This window comes from Larimichthys crocea, chromosome XXII (genome assembly GCF_000972845.2).
Source record: "Larimichthys crocea isolate SSNF chromosome XXII, L_crocea_2.0, whole genome shotgun sequence".
NCBI lineage: Eukaryota > Metazoa > Chordata > Actinopteri > Sciaenidae > Larimichthys > Larimichthys crocea.
Window position 1 is genome coordinate 22,201,237 of NC_040032.1, and position 19,556 is coordinate 22,220,792.

The 19,556-nt window shown below is 37.0% G+C and overlaps 1 protein-coding gene across 1 annotated transcript; it reads right to left on the minus strand.

Annotated features, from left to right (window-relative positions):
* Positions 1 to 16,101: 16,101 nt before the first annotated feature.
* On the minus strand, positions 16,102 to 17,492 carry LOC109142435 (complement C1q-like protein 4). Its single transcript, XM_019276222.2, has 4 exons — positions 17,274 to 17,492; positions 16,967 to 17,050; positions 16,716 to 16,847; positions 16,102 to 16,621 (listed from the first exon to the last, which is right to left on the minus strand). The coding sequence occupies exons 1-4, from the start codon at positions 17,449 to 17,451 to the stop codon at positions 16,341 to 16,343; spliced, it is 675 nt and encodes a 224-aa protein (XP_019131767.2). The 5' UTR covers positions 17,452 to 17,492; the 3' UTR covers positions 16,102 to 16,340.
* Positions 17,493 to 19,556: the final 2,064 nt, after the last annotated feature.

A 19,556-nucleotide genomic window follows, 5' to 3' on the forward strand; every position in this document is an offset into this window, starting at 1 on the left:
TTTATTGTAAATAATTGTGTACCTTCATTTTCTTAAATATTGTTAATTTTCAATAGTAAGTTGCATTCAATTGTAACATATTACAAATGTCTGTAATATATGATTATTTTTGTAAATATTTTATATAATTGTAGTAATAATAAATACATTTTTGCCACATAACACATATAATAAAAAGCATTGTTATTACACCAAATGAGGAAAACTCTGTATGTGAACAAATATGTAATTATTTTGTCTCTTTTCAACACAGTGAGAAATATTTGTATGAAAATGTGAGTCCAATGTCCAGTCCAGTCCTGTCTGATGTTTTTACTGATCTGATAGATGCCTTACACCAACATATAGGCCTATCTGGAGAAGGTGTTAGCATGGAAGAAACAACACAGTGAGGAGGAAGAGGAGCGAGCCAGCACCAGTAATCATGGGAACTGGAAGCCGACACCATCAAGTTAAAGACAAGAGTCATCCAGGACAGCTGATATAGAGCACATCATCACTGGGACGTTTAACGACATGTATCACTCCACTTTACAGGTGCTTTAAATGATTATTGCATTGGTAGTCGTCATTTATTTTAGATTGTAACAAACTTTGCACCACAAAAATGAACATATTTCTACGAGTTTAAAAACACACAAGGATCAACCATGAATACAATCATCAAACCAAACATTGTTACTCATATTATTTAATATTCTTAACACAAACATTTTAAAATAAACATATTACCAAACTTGAATTGAACTTGTGAGCACCATACACTAGAAGACTTTTAGGAAACGAAAGTCTGGCACCTTTTCTAAAGTCAGTGTGTCAAAAGTCACAGACAAAAGTCACACGTCGAAGAGGCACTCACACTCACTCCACAACACCAATTTCTCCTCCTTTTCTACAGTCAAAGAGAACCAAGACCATGTCCTTGCACCTCCCTGGAGTCCCCACTATGTTTACAACTTCATCTTGTGTACACGTAAAGGATTTTTAAAATGTCATATTTCTTTGGTGTGGTGTAATATTTTCCCTGGACAGTGTCAGGGAGCTTAATGCCAGCCTTACACCAAACACATCACAGATACATTGCTTGTTGCATGAGCCGACACTAAAAACCTTTGATAATAATAAACATGTTTGATTTAATCAGACCATCAAGACGTAAAACACTGACTTAAAACACTTTGAGTTATGTGACCACCTTACACCAAAAGATCGAGGTGAAGGGAGTGCACTGCAACTTGAGCAACACTTTCAGGATTTTTATATGTCTGTGATGCTGTTTGCTGTTAGGCCAGCCTTAAGTATTAAAATTTTATGCCAAACTACCTTTAAGAAATGAATGAATGAAGATGAAGTTCGTCATATGTCAAAATACTTCTTATATCTTCTCATAATATAACCTGTAAAGATAAACTGTATTTCTGTACAAACTTTATATTTTCGTTCTTTATTTTGGCTACTTCGAATATAAAGGCAATGATGAAGAAATCACAATGTAAAGACATTTTTCCAGTAGTGATAGTGATATACCCAACGTGACTGTACATGACAAAACTTTCATTGATCTGGCCCTCCATGAGTTCCCATAGAGATATATTTACCACGTCTACTTCCTTTAAGGAGACACTTTCAGGAATAATCAACAATTGTCCTTTGTCCTCTGGAAATATATCTACTAGAATGAATACTAAAATATTTCCCAGCTAAGATTCAAGTTTCCTGTGAATGTCCTTCCTTGTAGAATTCTTACACAGAACCATCTCAGAGGTTGTCATTGGAAATTGGAGGTTGGCCAAAAATACTTGGCAGGTGATTGGACAAACCATCTGTCTATCATGGGTGAACTTAATCACAACCCATATGATGTTGTTGTTGAGAAAGGACTTCAGTGTTGCTTATTATTCTTCTATCAATAAACAAACACCTTCCCACTCTTATATAACTGATTCTAGCAGCATCTATGCTAACTCCTTCGGCAGATCTCTTTTTGAGTAAACTAACCATAAACCATGCTGGCGGCTTATGCTGTAGCTGCTATTAGTTCCTCATAGGAACGCTGATTGGACCGAACCACTGTGTTCAGACACATTTAGCCAGCACTACCAAAATCAAGTTCAGATATTCTCTACAAGATTACCTTTGAGTTGGAAATGGTTACAACTTTCTTGTCATAATAAAAATAGTGCAACATCAGTTTTAGGTGCTATATAAACATCTGAAATAAGACCTAAACCTGGCGACATTTTGAATTTTGTACCTGTTTTGTGGAGTCTCACCATGTAGCCAAGATCACCAAAAACATGTCAAGCATTCTCTAATAGGCCGTCTCTTAATTAGAAAAGGTTACATCTTTCTAGTCATAATTGAAATGGTGTGACCCCAGTTTAAGTATTGTAAAATTAGCCCAAAGTAGGGCCTAAACTTGCAAGCCTTTGAACCTTTACCTGTTTAGTTTAGTCTCACCATGCAGCCAACACGGCCCAAATGATATCAGATACTCTCTATAAGACCACCTTCAAGCTGGAAAAGGTTACATTTGTCTCAGCTTTTAAGCAAAAACAAGCAAAGCATCTTTTCTGTTGTGAACGGGAGAAGAGCCTACCACTTACACGGATACATATGGTGCCCATCCTATGTGTGCTGTGTTGGTGAAGAACTTGTGGTTAGTAAAAGATTTTAACTACGAGATGTCATTGATATTAACTGGGGGTTAATGCAAGGGTGTATGACAATCACAATCCCCATACAACCTTCAGTGGCCATCTGCTTTTCACCATGGAAAACAGACAATTTTTCTTCACCTGTGGTGAACAATTTTTGATCTTAAAGGAACAATAACTTCACATGAAACAGTGACATTTAGTGGTTGAAAAAATGGTACTGCAGTCCAAATTCAAAGTACTGGAGAGTGGTCTTCCCCACCCCTCGTCAGACTTCAAGCTCATTTGGGTTGCCAGATTGAGGACACAGAACCTTCACAAGTGCCTTCATTCGTGATTTATTTTCTGTGTTTTTAAAATGAAGTATGATGAAATATTGAAAAGGTGTTATCAGTTTTTCTGTGCTTTAAGTTGTCTTTATCTTTCAAAAAAAAAACACTGTTTACCTGTGTTTTACCACGTGTCTGCTCATGGAGCTTTTTAGGTTTAGTTAAATCTAGCGTTAACTTTATGGGCTCTCTGATCCAATTTGTTTGCTTAGTTCCATGGCTTTAGTATGTTTTATATCTGGCAATCTAGAATATCGACAAGAGTAGTGTGCAGGATAAGACGTTAAACACTGAGAAGTTCGTATTTCAGTTGAGTCTCTTTCCTTAATCTCTGATGACATAGCATTTTATGACTTAATATAGTACATTTTACATATTGTTCCTTTAACTGATTTTAAGATTAATCTGATTATCCTGAATCACTGTAGTAAGTCCATCAACAACTTCTCTGTCTGTATCTGAATCTAGCATTTCTGACTCTCGTTATCATTACCATCAACAAATCAAATTCGTTCTTTAAATCACGTTAAATTAAAATATCATCTATCAAATAATACTTTGTCAAACATTATTAATTGCAATATTTAACAACATCGATCAAATCAACAGTTAAACATAACATTATCAAGTAGTGGAAATACATTTTCACCTCAATTATAAAATATTTGAACTCTTAATGCATGATAATGAATTTAGATTACCAAAGCTTAAATCTAGTTGATGTAGACGTCACTGACAGTTTCTATTGTTTACTAATATATCCTACCAGTTGAATTGAATTCCTCTGTCGGCTTGTTTATGAACTGACACTGTATCACTTACCTGTTCTATGGCTCTGCTCTGCTACCTGTTGTTTCATGTGGGATGTGGATCCTGCCTTTGTCCTGTTGATCTCCCTCTGTCGTGGAAAATAGTAAGAATTGGAAACAACCAACAGGATGTGGTGTGAGACATACAGTATGTCGACAAAATGTTTTGGTGATTATGGAATACTGACGTAGTATTAGCCTACAACATCGGGTAATATTTCTAATCTATTTACCTGGGTGCATAAAATATGTTGTTTGGATTTTATTATTTACCTGCTCTCCTGGTTTCTACTTGTACGTTCACTGTTTTATGTTTTATCTACTCCATGGGTCACCTTTATCTGCCCGATATTCTGAGTGGGATGGAGATCCTTCTGGGGCCTTCTTGAACTTCCTCAGTCGTTATTTATTGACCTGTAAGAGAGAGAAAAAAAGATATCTCGGGTATATGACTATATGTTACTATTTCAAAATGATTTCCTCATTTTAAAATGCTGTTGAGCCACCTAATTGGGGAATGTTTGAAATGAATTTTACTAACCGGGGTGGAAAAAACATTTCTTCCATTGATCGCTAGATGGAGCCAAATGAATTACTAATGGTTTATATTCTCATTTCCTCAAACCTTTTAATCTGCCTTACATTATGTTTCCTTGGTTTGTTTATGATTCTTTTGAAGAAAAAAAAATATTGGAAGACATTATTGTTTAGTCTGACTGATTTTATTATCTAATTTACTTGGTTCCTTCCTTTTTGAGTCTCATTAAATCTTCTCCATATGGTAGTCTGCAAACAATGAGACCTGAGCCAGAGCCTTCCAGAAACTAGTTGGTAGTTGTAGTCCTCTAACCTAACCCCTAATGCAACCACACCCGTATAAAATTCCAGATCTCAAACCCTATCCCTACGGTCACTGAAGGTGGGTTTTAAACATTGTGTAGGAATTGGTATTTTTGTGATTTAGACGCGCCAGTTTCAGAGTGTAATATCACCATGGTAAATATGGACAGCTCTGCATGTGTAACTATGATTATATGACTTCAAAAAGTAAAGTTCATGAAGTATCAAGTCCACAACTTTGCTAACAACCACACATTAAACAAATGCAACAACACACAACAAAACAGCCAGCTCATATTGCATACTAGTCAAACAGCATGAAGCCCAGCTCTGCATTTGTCTTTCAGCATTTTCGTACATGAAGCCCTCGCTAACCTCTTCAGCAGTCACCATTGTTATTTTTTTCAATTTTCTAACTAGTGGTCTTCATCAAGAGTCCGTATTACAATACAATTGCATGTTCCTATATGGACAGTGACTTTAACCTCCAAACATTGCGAACCCTGTTACCAGATCCAATCCAATCCCCCACCCAGCAAGTTAATATATTTATAATGACTAACTGAATGCAGTATTTAAGTTTTGAAGAAATAAAAACAAGTTAAACTCCTTTCATTCAATCATGTTAATCAGAGTTCTGTCCACTAATTATTCTGTCAATGCTTTTAATATGTTCATAATTAGAGTCGAAATTAAAAATGTTAAAGAAATGTCCACAGACAGTATTGTAATAATATCTTTATTGTTTATTCATATCACAAGAGAATCAGAAAACTTAATCACTTTGAAATGTGAAAAAAGGAAAGAAGGATGCAAGAAAAAATATTAAAAATATGTAGTATATTTGACATGATTACTGGGATTCAAGAAAATCAGATTGAGTTTAAGATGAAGTTCTGTTCAAGACAACAAAAGCTTGCATGACTATCACAGCTGAAAAAAGAAGAACTGCTTCAGTCTCACATGGTGAAAAGCAGATGGCCACTGAAGGTGGTATGGTGATTCTCATTGTCAAACAGCTTTGTATTAGGCCACAGACGTAAAAACACATCATCTCCAACCTCCAGAAGCAGTGTAACACCATTAGAAGAACTCCCATAATGGCTTGGCTGATGCTCATATGCAATAAAAGTGTGCTCTGAGTTCTTCACCAACACAGCACCTGAGGCTTGGGAACCACCATATGTACCTATGTACCACTCGAAGTGGTAGGCTCCTCTCACTGGGGCAGTGAAAACACCTGTTGGACATTTGTTTGTGTTATTTTAAATAGAAAATCACCTGATGCAACATCTGTTAGTCAAACTGACATCAACATATATGAGTTCAGGTACCTGTGTGTTTGTTGTAGGCCTTCCCAATGTCTGTGATGACATTTGCAAAGACTAGAGTAGTGTATATGGGAAAGTGTCCGGTGTATCCAGAGCCTGCACCCAACAGAGAAGCTGAGAAAGCCACCTGTTTCACTAAGACACAGAGAGAGAGAGAGGAATAATTAAAAGCATACTTAAGGATGAAAACATAAATAGCTAATCTCAAAAAGAGTGCACAAAAAACAACAATATTTAATACACATTCCCCCAAATACCTTGCAACTGTTTGTTCAGCTTGTCAATCTCAGTCTTCTGCCTCTTCACCTCAGTCTTCTGTTGTCTCAGCTTTGTTGCATGTTCTGGAGAAAAAAAGTGAATAAATAACTTTGTGAGTTTGATTTCACTGCACCATCAGGATCTATGGAAATATATTAGTGGAAGAAAATACTTAGATACTGAATTTCAATTTTATCCTTTTGGATAATTATGAAGTGCTACGACATGACTTTGAGACCCTTGTATAACAACAGAAAGCAAGTCCTAATGCTATTACTTCTATAATTATCTGACAAAATGCTGTACCTTGATTCACTCTTTGCAAGAATTTCATCTCCACCTTCTGCTGAGCCAACGAGGCGGTCATCTCTCCCAGTAGAGCACGGATGTCTTGCAAATAAGGCACTTGTACCTCTGTGTTTTCCACTGAAGTGGAGACAGAGCAGACCAGCAGCAACAACGGGAAAATCGCAGAGATCTTCATTCTCACAATATTCACAGGTGAACTGTGTCATCCGTAAACCTCTGTGACATTTATGTAGCACAGCAAAAAGAGGCGTGAAGGTGAGGGAGGAGGATATAACAGACCTTTCTTGTTTTTCTTGGATGATGGTGATGTTATCTACAGACACACCTCTGTCTCCACTGTTTTGTAAAGCACAGATTCATCACTCCACCCTAATGATTGGGACACACTGCCACACTGCACTCCACCTGTGCATGTGGTGTGCAGACACCATTTCTGCTGCCATGCTGCTACTGACAACTGTATTGAGTCTTCCTTAGATATATACAATAAAAGCATTGCTAACATGTCTTGTTTCTGTCCACAGAAAGACAAGAAAACACTACTTTAATATGATATGTATATAGATCAAGTCTGTACATTACACTGGACAAAGATTTATTATCAGTGACAGTTGTACATCTTCTACATCATTGCATCTTGTATGAAAAGTTTGGATGGGCATTTCTTACATTAAGTGCATGGCATCCATTGGTTTCTATTTATTCATCAAGCCTCCGATAGCTACTTGCCATCATATCCTTAATAAACTGTTGTCAGACATTAATTGACATGTTCAAGTTCTCCATGCAAACCATTCAAACACATTCACACAGCAAAAAAAAAAAGCAGCCATCCTATGCGGTTTCAAAAACCATCAAACACTATGAAGAACCCTAACCCTACCCTTACAACTGCTGCAGATGATTAGGTCATCAACATTACAAGCTTTAGAAATATCCAATCAAACAGCACTTCAGATTATAGCCCACAGAAATGCTTCACAGAGTTCAAGTAGTAGACACATTTCAACTTTAAGAGTTTTGATGCTGTAAAATGCAGAGAATGTGAATGAATGGTATCATAGAGATACATTTACCAAGTCTACTTCCTTTAAAGAGACACAAACAATAATTGTTAGTAATCGTTTGTCCTCTGGAAATATATATACTGGAATGAATACGAAAATATTTCCCAGCTGAGATTCAAGTTTACTGTGAATGTCCTTCCTTGTAGAATCGTTTTAACCTGACTGTGTCAGATGGTTTCTTACAGATAACCATCTGGGAGGTTGTCATTGGAAACTGGAGGTTGGCCAAAAATACTTGGCAGGTGATTCGATAAACAATCGATCTATCATGGGTGAACTTAATCACATCAAAAATCCATATAATGTAGTCGTTGAAAAAAAGGACAGTGTTGCTTATTATTCTTCTATCAATAAACAAACACCTTCCCGCTCTTATATAACTGATTCTAGCAGCATCTATGCTAACTCCTTTAGCAGATCTCTTTTTGAGTAAACAAACCATAAACCATGCTGGTGGCTTAAGCTGTAGCTGCTAGCAGTTCCTCATAGGACGCTGATTGGACCGAACCACAGCCAGGACTACCAAAATCAAGTTCAGATATTCTCTACAAGATCACCTTTGAGTTGGAAATGGTTACAACTTTCTTGTCATAATAAAAATGGTGCAACATCAGTTTTAGGTGCTGCATAAACATCCAAAATAAGACCTAAACCTAGCAACATTTTAAATTTTGGACCTGTTTTGTTGAGTCTTACCATGCAGCCAAGATCACCAAAAACATGTCAGGCATTCTCTAATAGGCCGTCTCTTAATTAGAAACGGTTACATCTTTCTAGTCATAATTGAAATGGTGTGATCCCAGTTTAAGTATTGTAAAATTTGCCCAAATTAGGGCCTAAACATGCAAGCCTTTGAACCTTTACCTGTTTAGTTTAACCATGCAGCCAACATGGCCCAAATTATATCAGATGTTCTCTACAAGACCACCTTCAAGTTGGAAAAGGTTACATTTGTCAAAGCTTTTAAGACAAAAACAAGCAAAGCAAAAAGTCTCTTTCGTGTTGTAAACATCCCCTGTCTGTGGTGTGAAAAACCACAACACCAAAAGTCTACAAGGACATCTGCAGCTCTTTGTTAATACACAGCTGTGTCGATAAACTTTGTGAATAGCTGAAAATATTTGTCCATTATATAAGATTTCTTTATTGTCAAAATTAAATCTCTGTACAGCAAACCATGAAGTCAGGTGAGCTGAAGTGACTGAATGGGCTTTAACTTTAACTGTCTGTGTGTATCGTATTGTGTGAAACACAGGTGTAACTAAAAAATTGCATGTCCTATTAAAAAGGCATAGTGGAAGCCATCTGCTAAGATTTCTTCCATTGATCACTAGATGGAGCCAAATGAATTACTAATGGTTTATATTCTCATTTCCTCAAAGCTTTTAATCTGCCTTACATTATGTTTCCTTGGTTTGTTTATGATGATTTAAAAAAATAAACATAATGAAAGACATTATTGTTTTGTTTGACAATCTTTATTATCTAATTTACTTGGTTCCTTCCTTTTTTAGTTTCTTTCGATCTTCTCATATGGTAGTCTGCAAACAATGAGACCTGAGCCAGAGCCTTCCAGAAACTAGTTGGTAGTTGTAGTCCCCTAACCTAACCCCTAATGCAACCACACCCGTATAAAATTCCAGATCTCAAACCCTATCCCTACGGTCACTGAAGGTGGGTTTTAAACATTGTGTAGGAATTGGTATTTTTGTGATTTAGACGCGCCAGTTTCAGAGTGTAATATCACCATGGTAAATATGGACAGCTCTGCATGTGTAACTATGATTATATGACTTCAAAAAGTAAAGTTCATGAAGTATCAAGTCTACAACTTTGCTAAAAACCACACATTAAACAAATGCAACAACACACAACAAAACAGCCAGCTCATATTGCAGACTAGTCAAACAGCATGAAGCCCAGCTCTGCATTTGTCTTTCAGCATTTTCATACATGAAGCCCTCGCTAACCTCTTCAGCAGTCACCATTGTTATTTTTTTCAATTTTCTAACTAGTGGTCTTCATCAAGAGTCCGTATTACAATACAATTGCATGTTCCTATATGGACAGTGACTTTAACCTCCAAACATTGCGAACCCTGTTACCAGATCCAATCCAATCCCCCACCCAGCAAGTTAATATATTTATAATGACTAACTGAACGCAGTATTTAAGTTTTGAAGAAATAAAAACAAGTTAAACTCCTTTCATTCAATCATGTTTATCAGAGCTCTGTCCACTAATTATTCTGTCAATGCTTTTAATATGTTCATAATTAGAGTCGAAATTAAAATGTTAAAGAAATGTCCACAGACAGTATTGTAATAATATCTTTATTGTTTATTCATATCACAAGAGAATCAGAAAACTTAATCACTTTGAAATGTGAAAAAAGGAAAGAAGGATGCAAGAAAAAATATTAAAAATATGTAGTATATTTGACATGATTACTGGGATTCAAGAAAATCAGATTGAGTTTAAGATGAAGTTCTGTTCAAGACAACAAAAGCTTGCATGACTATCACAGCTGAAAAAAGAAGAACTGCTTCAGTCTCACATGGTGAAAAGCAGATGGCCACTGAAGGTGGTATGGTGATTCTCATTGTCAAACAGCTTTGTATTAGGCCACAGACGTAAAAACACATCATCTCCAACCTCCAGAAGCAGTGTAACACCATTAGAAGAACTCCCATAATGGCTTGGCTGATGCTCATATGCAATAAAAATGTGCTCTGAGTTCTTCACCAACACAGCACCTGAGGCTTGGGAACCACCATATGTACCTATGTACCACTCGAAGTGGTAGGCTCCTCTCACTGGGGCAGTGAAAACACCTGTTGGACATTTGTTTGTGTTATTTTAAATAGAAAATCACCTGATGCAACATCTGTTAGTCAAACTGACATCAACATATATGAGTTCAGGTACCTGTGTGTTTGTTGTAGGCCTTCCCAATGTCTGTGATGACATTTGCAAAGACTAGAGTAGTGTATATGGGAAAGTGTCCGGTGTATCCAGAGCCTGCACCCAACAGAGAAGCTGAGAAAGCCACCTGTTTCACTAAGACACAGAGAGAGAGAGAGGAATAATTAAAAGCATACTTAAGGATGAAAACATAAATAGCTAATCTCAAAAAGAGTGCACAAAAAACAACAATATTTAATACACATTCCCCCAAATACCTTGCAACTGTTTGTTCAGCTTGTCAATCTCAGTCTTCTGCCTCTTCACCTCAGTCTTCTGTTGTCTCAGCTTTGTTGCATGTTCTGGAGAAAAAAAGTGAATAAATAACTTTGTGAGTTTGATTTCACTGCACCATCAGGATCTATGGAAATATATTAGTGGAAGAAAATACTTAGATACTGAATTTCAATTTTATCCTTTTGGATAATTATGAAGTGCTACGACATGACTTTGAGACCCTTGTATAACAACAGAAAGCAAGTCCTAATGCTATTACTTCTATAATTATCTGACAAAATGCTGTACCTTGATTCACTCTTTGCAAGAATTTCATCTCCACCTTCTGCTGAGCCAACGAGGCGGTCATCTCTCCCAGTAGAGCACGGATGTCTTGCAAATAAGGCACTTGTACCTCTGTGTTTTCCACTGAAGTGGAGACAGAGCAGACCAGCAGCAACAACGGGAAAATCGCAGAGATCTTCATTCTCACACTGGCAATATTCACAGGTGAACTGTGTCATCCGTAAACCTCTGTGACATTTATGTAGCACAGCAAAAAGAGGCGTGAAGGTGAGGGAGGAGGATATAACAGACCTTTCTTGTTTTTCTTGGATGATGGTGATGTTATCTACAGACACACCTCTGTCTCCACTGTTTTGTAAAGCACAGATTCATCACTCCACCCTAATGATTGGGACACACTGCCACACTGCACTCCACCTGTGCATGTGGTGTGCAGACACCATTTCTGCTGCCATGCTGCTACTGACAACTGTATTGAGTCTTCCTTAGATATATACAATAAAAGCATTGCTAACATGTCTTGTTTCTGTCCACAGAAAGACAAGAAAACACTACTTTAATATGATATGTATATAGATCAAGTCTGTACATTACACTGGACAAAGATTTATTATCAGTGACAGTTGTACATCTTCTACATCATTGCATCTTGTATGAAAAGTTTTGATGGGCATTTCTTACATTAAGTGCATGGCATCCATTGGTTTCTATTTATTCATCAAGCCTCCGATAGCTACTTGCCATCATATCCTTAATAAACTGTTGTCAGACATTATTTGACATGTTCAAGTTCTCCATGCAAACCATTCAAACACATTCACACAGCAAAAAAAAAACAGCCATCCTATGCCGTTTCAAAAACCATCAAACACTATGAAGAACCCTAACCCTACCCTTACAACTGCTGCAGATGATTAGGTCATCAACATTACAAGCTTTAGAAATATCCAATCAAACAGCACTTCAGATTATAGCCCACAGAAATGCTTCACAGAGTTCAAGTAGTAGACACATTTCAACTTTAAGAGTTTTGATGCTGTAAAATGCAGAGAATGTGAATGAATGGTATCATAGAGATACATTTACCAAGTCTACTTCCTTTAAAGAGACACAAACAATAATTGTTAGTAATCGTTTGTCCTCTGGAAATATATATACTGGAATGAATACGAAAATATTTCCCAGCTGAGATTCAAGTTTACTGTGAATGTCCTTCCTTGTAGAATCGTTTTAACCTGACTGTGTCAGATGGTTTCTTACAGATAACCATCTGGGAGGTTGTCATTGGAAACTGGAGGTTGGCCAAACATACTTGGCAGGTGATTCGATAAACAATCGATCTATCATGGGTGAACTTAATCACATCAAAAATCCATATAATGTAGTCGTTGAAAAAAAGGACAGTGTTGCTTATTATTCTTCTATCAATAAACAAACACATACAGGAAACCATGAAGTCAGGTGAGCTGAAGTGACTGAATGGGCTTTAACTTTAACTGTCTGTGTGTATCGTATTGTGTGAAACACAGGTGTAACTAGAAAATTGCATGTCCTATTAAAAAGGCAGTGTGGAAGCCATCTGCTAAAATGGAGATACAGAAAAGTAATGTTGCTTCAAAAAAAGCAAAGAAAACATAGAACATACATACATACATGTACTAAAGGAGCTCAACATTTTCATGTTTGAATAAAAACTATGCAGAAATCAGCTACTGGACATCAGCTGTGTGTAACTATGGCCTGAAAGTGCCTGAAAGTCACTGTTGAGCAGAAACACTGGTAACATGAATGACAGTATAAAGAATGGACAATGTATCCGTGATGTCCAGATGTTTCCACGGAGCTGTTTTCAAGGTCAGAGTGTGGTGGCTCTGGCAGCCACCATGTTGGTAGTGCTGTCTCTTCCACATATTGGATAATCTAAAAAATGTGCAAAGACGTGGATCATCTGTGGACCTAAGGCAGGCTGAATGAAGACTGGGTACTCAAACATGCCATGTGTAATGGCATCCACCTGTTAATCATCACTGGTGTCTGTTTGATTAACAGATGGTGCAGCAGCTGATTTTCCATTTAAAATAACAAAAACAAATGTCCAACAGGTAGAGACAGGAGAAGAGCCTACATGTACATTGGTGCACATGGTGGTGCCCATCCTATGGGTGCTGTGCTGGTGAAGAACTTGTGGTTAGTAAAAGATTTTAACTACAAGATGTCTGTGGTATTGACTGTCTCAGTCTGAAAACCCTGCAATGCAATGTATCTGCCTCTGCCTCAGCTCTAGTGTGGGAAACCATTTGTTTTTTTTGTTTTTAGGAATGAGGAAATATTCCAAGAACAATTCAACAAGTTTGAGATGAACCAGGAAAACACATGCCTGACATCCACCTCCCTCAACTTCATGCCTCTATTTGCTGTGCGTGGCTGGCTACCTTGTGATTATCAAGTCATTCTCAGAGAGCCCATCCAGCTCAACACACCGGGCTCACATACTCAGATCAAACTAGTCAGTAATGAATCAAGATTCTGTTACTGCATTGACCATTTCTCTCCTCAATTCTTTCCAGACACACATTTAAGTTACTGTTTAGGACAACATTTCTTTTCTGCTTCAAAATGAAGTCAAAACCAAACCAAGCCCAACTTCTGGTATGTCACCCACCAGCTCCATGCTCTCATCCAAATCTTGTCACTCCTGGTTAAAAACAAACATTAAAAATAACAAGAAAACTCAAGATGGCAAACTCAAGGCTTCAAAATAAAGAAATAATTTGTAGATTGTGAAATATTACAAATGAGAATCAGGTTTATTGACAAGTAGGTTTTATAATACAAGGAATTTGTCTTTGTCTTTTTGTGTATAACAAATATTAAGTAAAAAAACATAAGATAGATAACAATCAAGTACAAAAAATATTAACATGTACAATATGTCTTAAAATTAAAAGAGATGTACTGTTTGTGTGTGTTAATGTAATGTGAGTCAGTAGACATTAATATAACGAGTAGGGTCTGGATGTGTGGTCATGTTTCTTCTAAGCAGGGTGAGCTTTAAATTGGCTTTCAATAGTAGCACCTTTAGTTTATTTACAATCCATACAATTCTTGTTATAGATATAAAGAGCCACAAACCACCAGGACGCACTTGCTGCTCTTTACGTTCATTTATTTCAAAAAGAGGTGTGAGTGTTCTTGTGGATGCTTGCCATGGTTCTGACAAAGACAAACAAATTACAATAAATCAAATATATTCTTCAAATCATGTTTAATTAAAACATCATATCAAATCATCCAGTCAAAAAAAAAAATTCTTACTTACATTGAGTAATGAACAAAACACACACACAGTGGAGCAACTGAGAAACTCTTCAGGATTTAAATGTTTGGAGACAAAGATAGGAAGTTGAGTCCAGCCCTCTTTTTAGACTGTGTAACACCTTTGAAGCTGCACTGAATTCAAGTTGATCTCCTTGTGGCAAGGAGGAGAATTGCACTGTAATCTTGCAGTTTGTTATAATTATATATTTTTACCCTAACCACCTGAATATTTGCTTGGACCTAAATTATATGAAGATTATATCCAGTCTCTGATATTATGCTCACACCTCAATTATGAAATATTTGAACTCTTAATGCATGATAATGAATTTAGATTACCAAAGCTTAAATCTAGTTGATGTAGACGTCACTGACAGTTTCTATTGTTTACTAATATATCCTACCAGTTGAATTTAATTCCTCTGTCGGCTTGTTTATGAACTGACACTGTATCACTTACCTGTTCTATGGCTCTGCTCTGCTACCTGTTGTTCCATGTGGGAACATGTGAGAAAAACTAAAGATATCTAGGGTATATGACTATATGTAACTATTTCAAAATGATTTGCTCATTTTAAAATGCTGTTGAGCGACCTAATTGGGGAATGTTTGAAATGAAAACATTTCTTCCATTGATCGCTAGATGGAGCCAAATGAATTACTAATGGTTTATATTCTCATTTCCTCAAACCTTTGAATCTGCCTTGCATTATGTTTCCTTGGTTTGTTTATGATTCTTTTGAAGAAAAAAAAACATATTGGAAGACATTATTGTTTAGTCTGACTGAGTTTATTATCTAATTCACTTGGTTCCTTCCTTTTTTAGTCTCATTTAATCTTCTCCATATGGTAGTCTGCAAACAATGAGACCTGAACCAGAGCCTTACAGAAACTAGTTGGTAGTTGTAGTCCTCTAACCTAACCCCTAATGCAACCACACCCGTATAAAATTCCAGTTCTCAAACCCTATCCCTACGGTCACTGAAGGTGGGTTTTAAACATTGTGTAGGAATTGGTATTTTTGTGATTTAGACGCACCAGTTTCAGAGTGTAATATCACCATGGTAAATATGGACAGCTCTGCATGTGTAACTATGATTATATGACTTCAAAAAGTAAAGTTCATGAAGTATCAAGTCCACAACAGCCACACATCAAACAAATGCAACAACACACAACAAAACAGCCAGCTCATATTGCATACTAGTCAAACAGCATGAAGCCCAGCACTGCTTTTGTCTTTCAGCATTTCCGTACACGAAGCCCTCGCTAACCTCTTCAGCAGTCACCATTGTTATTTTTTTCAATTTTCTAACTAGTGGTCTTCATCAAGAGTCCGTATTACAATAGAATTACTATCACAAGCATGTTCCTATATGGACAGTGACCTTAACCTCCCTGTTTGTGAACCGTTACCAGATCCAATCCAATCCCCCACCCAGCAAGTTAATATATTATAATGACTAATTAAACGCAGTATTTACGTTTTGAAGAAATAAAAACAAAGTAGAGACAAAAATAAAATTTAAGCTAAACTCCTTTCATTCAATCATGTTAATCAGAGCTCTGTCCACTAATTATTCTGTCAATGCTTTTAATATGTTTATAATTAGAGTCGAAATTAAAATGTTAAAGAAATGTCCACAGACAGTATTGTAATAATATCTTTATTGTTTATTCATATCAGAAGAGAATCAGAAAACTTAATCACTTTGAAATGTGAAAAAAGGTAAGAAGCATGCAAGATTCAGATCAAGATCCATCTAAAGTGTCTAAACATTTTACATTTGATTAAAATTAAAAATATGTAGTATATTTGACATGATTACTGTGATTTTAAGAAAATCAGATTGAGTTTAAGATGAAGTTCTGTTCAAGACAACAAAAGCTTGCATGACTATCACAGCTGAAAAAAAGAAGAACTTCAGCTTCAGTCTCACATGGTGAAAAGCAGATGGCCACTGAAGGTGGTATGGCGATTTTGATTGTCAAACAGCTTTGTATGGGGCCACAGACGTAAAAACACATCATCTCCAACCTCCAGAAGCAGTGTAACACCATTAGAAGAACTCCCATAATGGCTTCCCTGATGCTCATATGCAATAAAAGTGTGCTCTGAGTTCTTCACCAACACAGCACCTGAGGCATGGGGACCACCATGTGTACCTATGTACCACTCGAAGTGGTAGGCTCCTCTCACTGGTGCAGTGAAAACACCTGTTGGACATTTGTTTGTGTTATTTTAAATAGAAAATCACCTGATGCAACATCTGTTAGTCAAACTGACATCAACATATATGAGTTTAGGTACCTGTGTGCTTGTTGTAGGCCTTCCCAATGTCTGTGATGACATTTGCAAAGACTAGGGTAGTGTATGTGGGAAAGGGTCCGGTGTCTCCAGAGCCTGCACCCAACAGAGAAGCTGAGAAAGCCACCTGTTTCACTAAGACACAGAGAGAGTGAGGAATAATTAAAAGCATACTTAAGGATGAAAACATAAATAGCTAATCTCAAAAAGAGTACACAAAAACAACAATATTTATTACACATTCCACCAAATACCTTGCAACTGTTTGTTCAGCTTGTCAATCTCAGTCTTCTGCCTCGTCACCTCAGTCTTCTGTTGTTTCAGCTTTGTTGCATGTTCTGGAGAAAAAAAGTGAATAATTAACTTTGTGAGTTTGATTTCACTGCACCATCAGGATCTATGGAAATATATTAGTGGAAGAAAATACTCAGATACTGAATTTCAATTTTATCCTTTTTGTTAATTATGAAGTGCTACGACATGACTTTGAGACCCTTGTATAACAACAGAAAGCAAGTCCTAATGCTATTACTTCTATAATTATCTGACAAAATGCTGTACCTTGATTCACTCTTTGCAAGAATCTCATCTCCACCTTCTGCTGAGCCAACGAGGCGGTCATCTCTCTCAGTAGAGCACGGATGTCTTGCAAATAAGGCACTTGTACCTCTGTGTTTTCCACTGAAGTGGAGACAGAGCAGACCAGCAGCAACAACGGGAAAATCGCAGAGATCTTCATTCTCACAATTTTCACAGGTGAACTGTGTCTTCTGTGAACCTCTGTGACATTTATATAGCACAGCAAAAAGAGGCGTAAAGGTGAGGAAGGAGGATATAACAGACCTTTCTTGTTTTTGTTTTCTTTCTTGTTTATCTACAGACACACCCTGTTCTGGAAACCACAGTCATCTCTCCAACCCTAATGATTGGGACACACTGCACTCCACCTGTGCATGTGGTGTCAACACAGACGCTGTTTCTGCTGCGGTGTAGCTGTAACTTTATTGATATATATAATAAGAGCATTGTTAACATGTCTTGTTTCTGTCCACAGAAACATGAGAAAACACTACTTTAATATGATATGTATATAGATGAAGTCTGTAAATCACATCATGTTCCTCCTTCTTAAACTGTTCCCATAGTCATTATTTGAAATGTTCAAGTTCTCCATGCAAACCATTCACACAGCAAAAAAGCAGCCGCCCTGTGCAGTTTCAAAAAACTTGTTATATTATACTTGTTATACTAGTTATACTCAGGAATGCCTGAGTTGTCACCTGAAGCAGAAGAAGCAGAAGGATGAGGAAGTGTGCAATGCATGATAACGGGAATGATAAGTAAATCGCAGGCTGGATTCCGAGTAGTGTTTACTGTTCTTCTCTACATAACAACATAGCTACATATTTGCTCTTTACTCTCCCCAAAACTCTTTTACTTATCATACCGAGTTTATTTTAGGAGAGAAATGGTCAATGTAGTAACAGAATTTTAATTGATATTTGATCAGCACGGGCCGGTGTGACAGTTTCAACTGAGTTGAGAATGGCTTTAGCCGCGCCCTGAAGCATACCCTGCTTATTGTCTATTTTACCATAATGGAGAGGGCACAAGGCAAAGCAACTTCATTTGTATTGCACATTTAGGTTTGCACTTCAAATACCACTTATCAATCAACACTTCTAGAATCAACAGGGTCAGCCCTAGGCTCTCTCAAAAACTGATGAGCAGTTGGCACCTTGCATGGCAGCCAATGCCAATGCCATCAGTGTATGAATGTGTGTTAATGTAGCGTAAAAATGCCTTGAGTGGCCAGAAGACTAGAAAGGCAATAAATAATTAAAGTCCATGTACCATTTTATACTTGCTATACTAGTTATACTCAAGAATACCTGAGTTGTCACCTGAAGCAGAAGAAGCAAAGCGATAAGGGAGTGTGCAATGCATGACAACAGGAACAATGATTGATCTGTATTTTTGCAGTGTGCCAACATCCTCATACTGATGCTGGCAGAAAACATCATGTTGTCAGTTTATATGACCATGAAGGGCTTTGTAGTTTGTGTTTCTGTTCTTGTTCTTACAGGTAGCCAATGCAAAGAAGCCAAAATGGGAGAAATATGATCTCTGATCTTGGTTCCTGACAGTACACCACCAGCAGCTATCTGAAATAGAGAATTTCTAAAGAAATTTTGAGTGTGGCCTGACTCAATTGTTGCCAGTCATAAAAATGCTATTTTCTTCAAAACAAAGTACAAAGTGGAAAAAATAAATACATAACATGACTCAGAGGGACTCAACTGAAAAAATGATATGCCTTACAACTCTGAAAAAAATTTGGGCACAAATGGGTTAATGAGAGTTTTACAATGTCTTCAATGGTAAGTCAGGAAGTTAGACTACGCATTAAGTGCTGAAAATATGTGTCTGTTGCTTTATCAATCTGAACTCCATTACAAAAAACAAAAAAAAAACATTTAAGAGCTGTGAAACTGACCAGACCACCAGGGTCCACAAGTGACATAGTTCATGATGGAAGATGGTGTATATAAATGTAAAGTATGAATGTTCTGTTCGGAAAACATGTTGTCTTCAGCTTACATAATCAGTAAACCAATTGTATATTGACCGAACTATGTCTTTCTTACAATTACGTACCAAACACTTAAATGTGTTTCCTGTAGTGACCTGAAACAAATGGCTGCTTCAGTTGCTATTTACAAGCCAATAAAATACCACCTACTTTTTTTGTTTTACTTAGGAATTTCTGAGTTGTAACCAAAAGAATGAACGAAGAATGGGGAAGTGTGCAATGCATAACAAAGGGAATAATGAGTTGATTGC

What these genes read in the sequence shown, in the direction of transcription:
- LOC109142435 (XM_019276222.2), bottom strand. Translation starts at nt 17,451, where the DNA reads ATGAAGATCTCTGCGATTTTCCCGTTGTTGCTGCTGGTCTGCTCTGTC. An exon ending in CTTGCAAAGAGTGAATCAAG is followed by an intron (nt 17,051 to 17,273) that starts GTACAGCATTTT and finishes TTTTTTCTCCAG; the next exon opens with AACATGCAACAAAGCTGAAA. An exon ending in GGCCTACAACAAGCACACAG is followed by an intron (nt 16,622 to 16,715) that starts GTACCTAAACTC and finishes AATGTCCAACAG; the next exon opens with GTGTTTTCACTGCACCAGTG.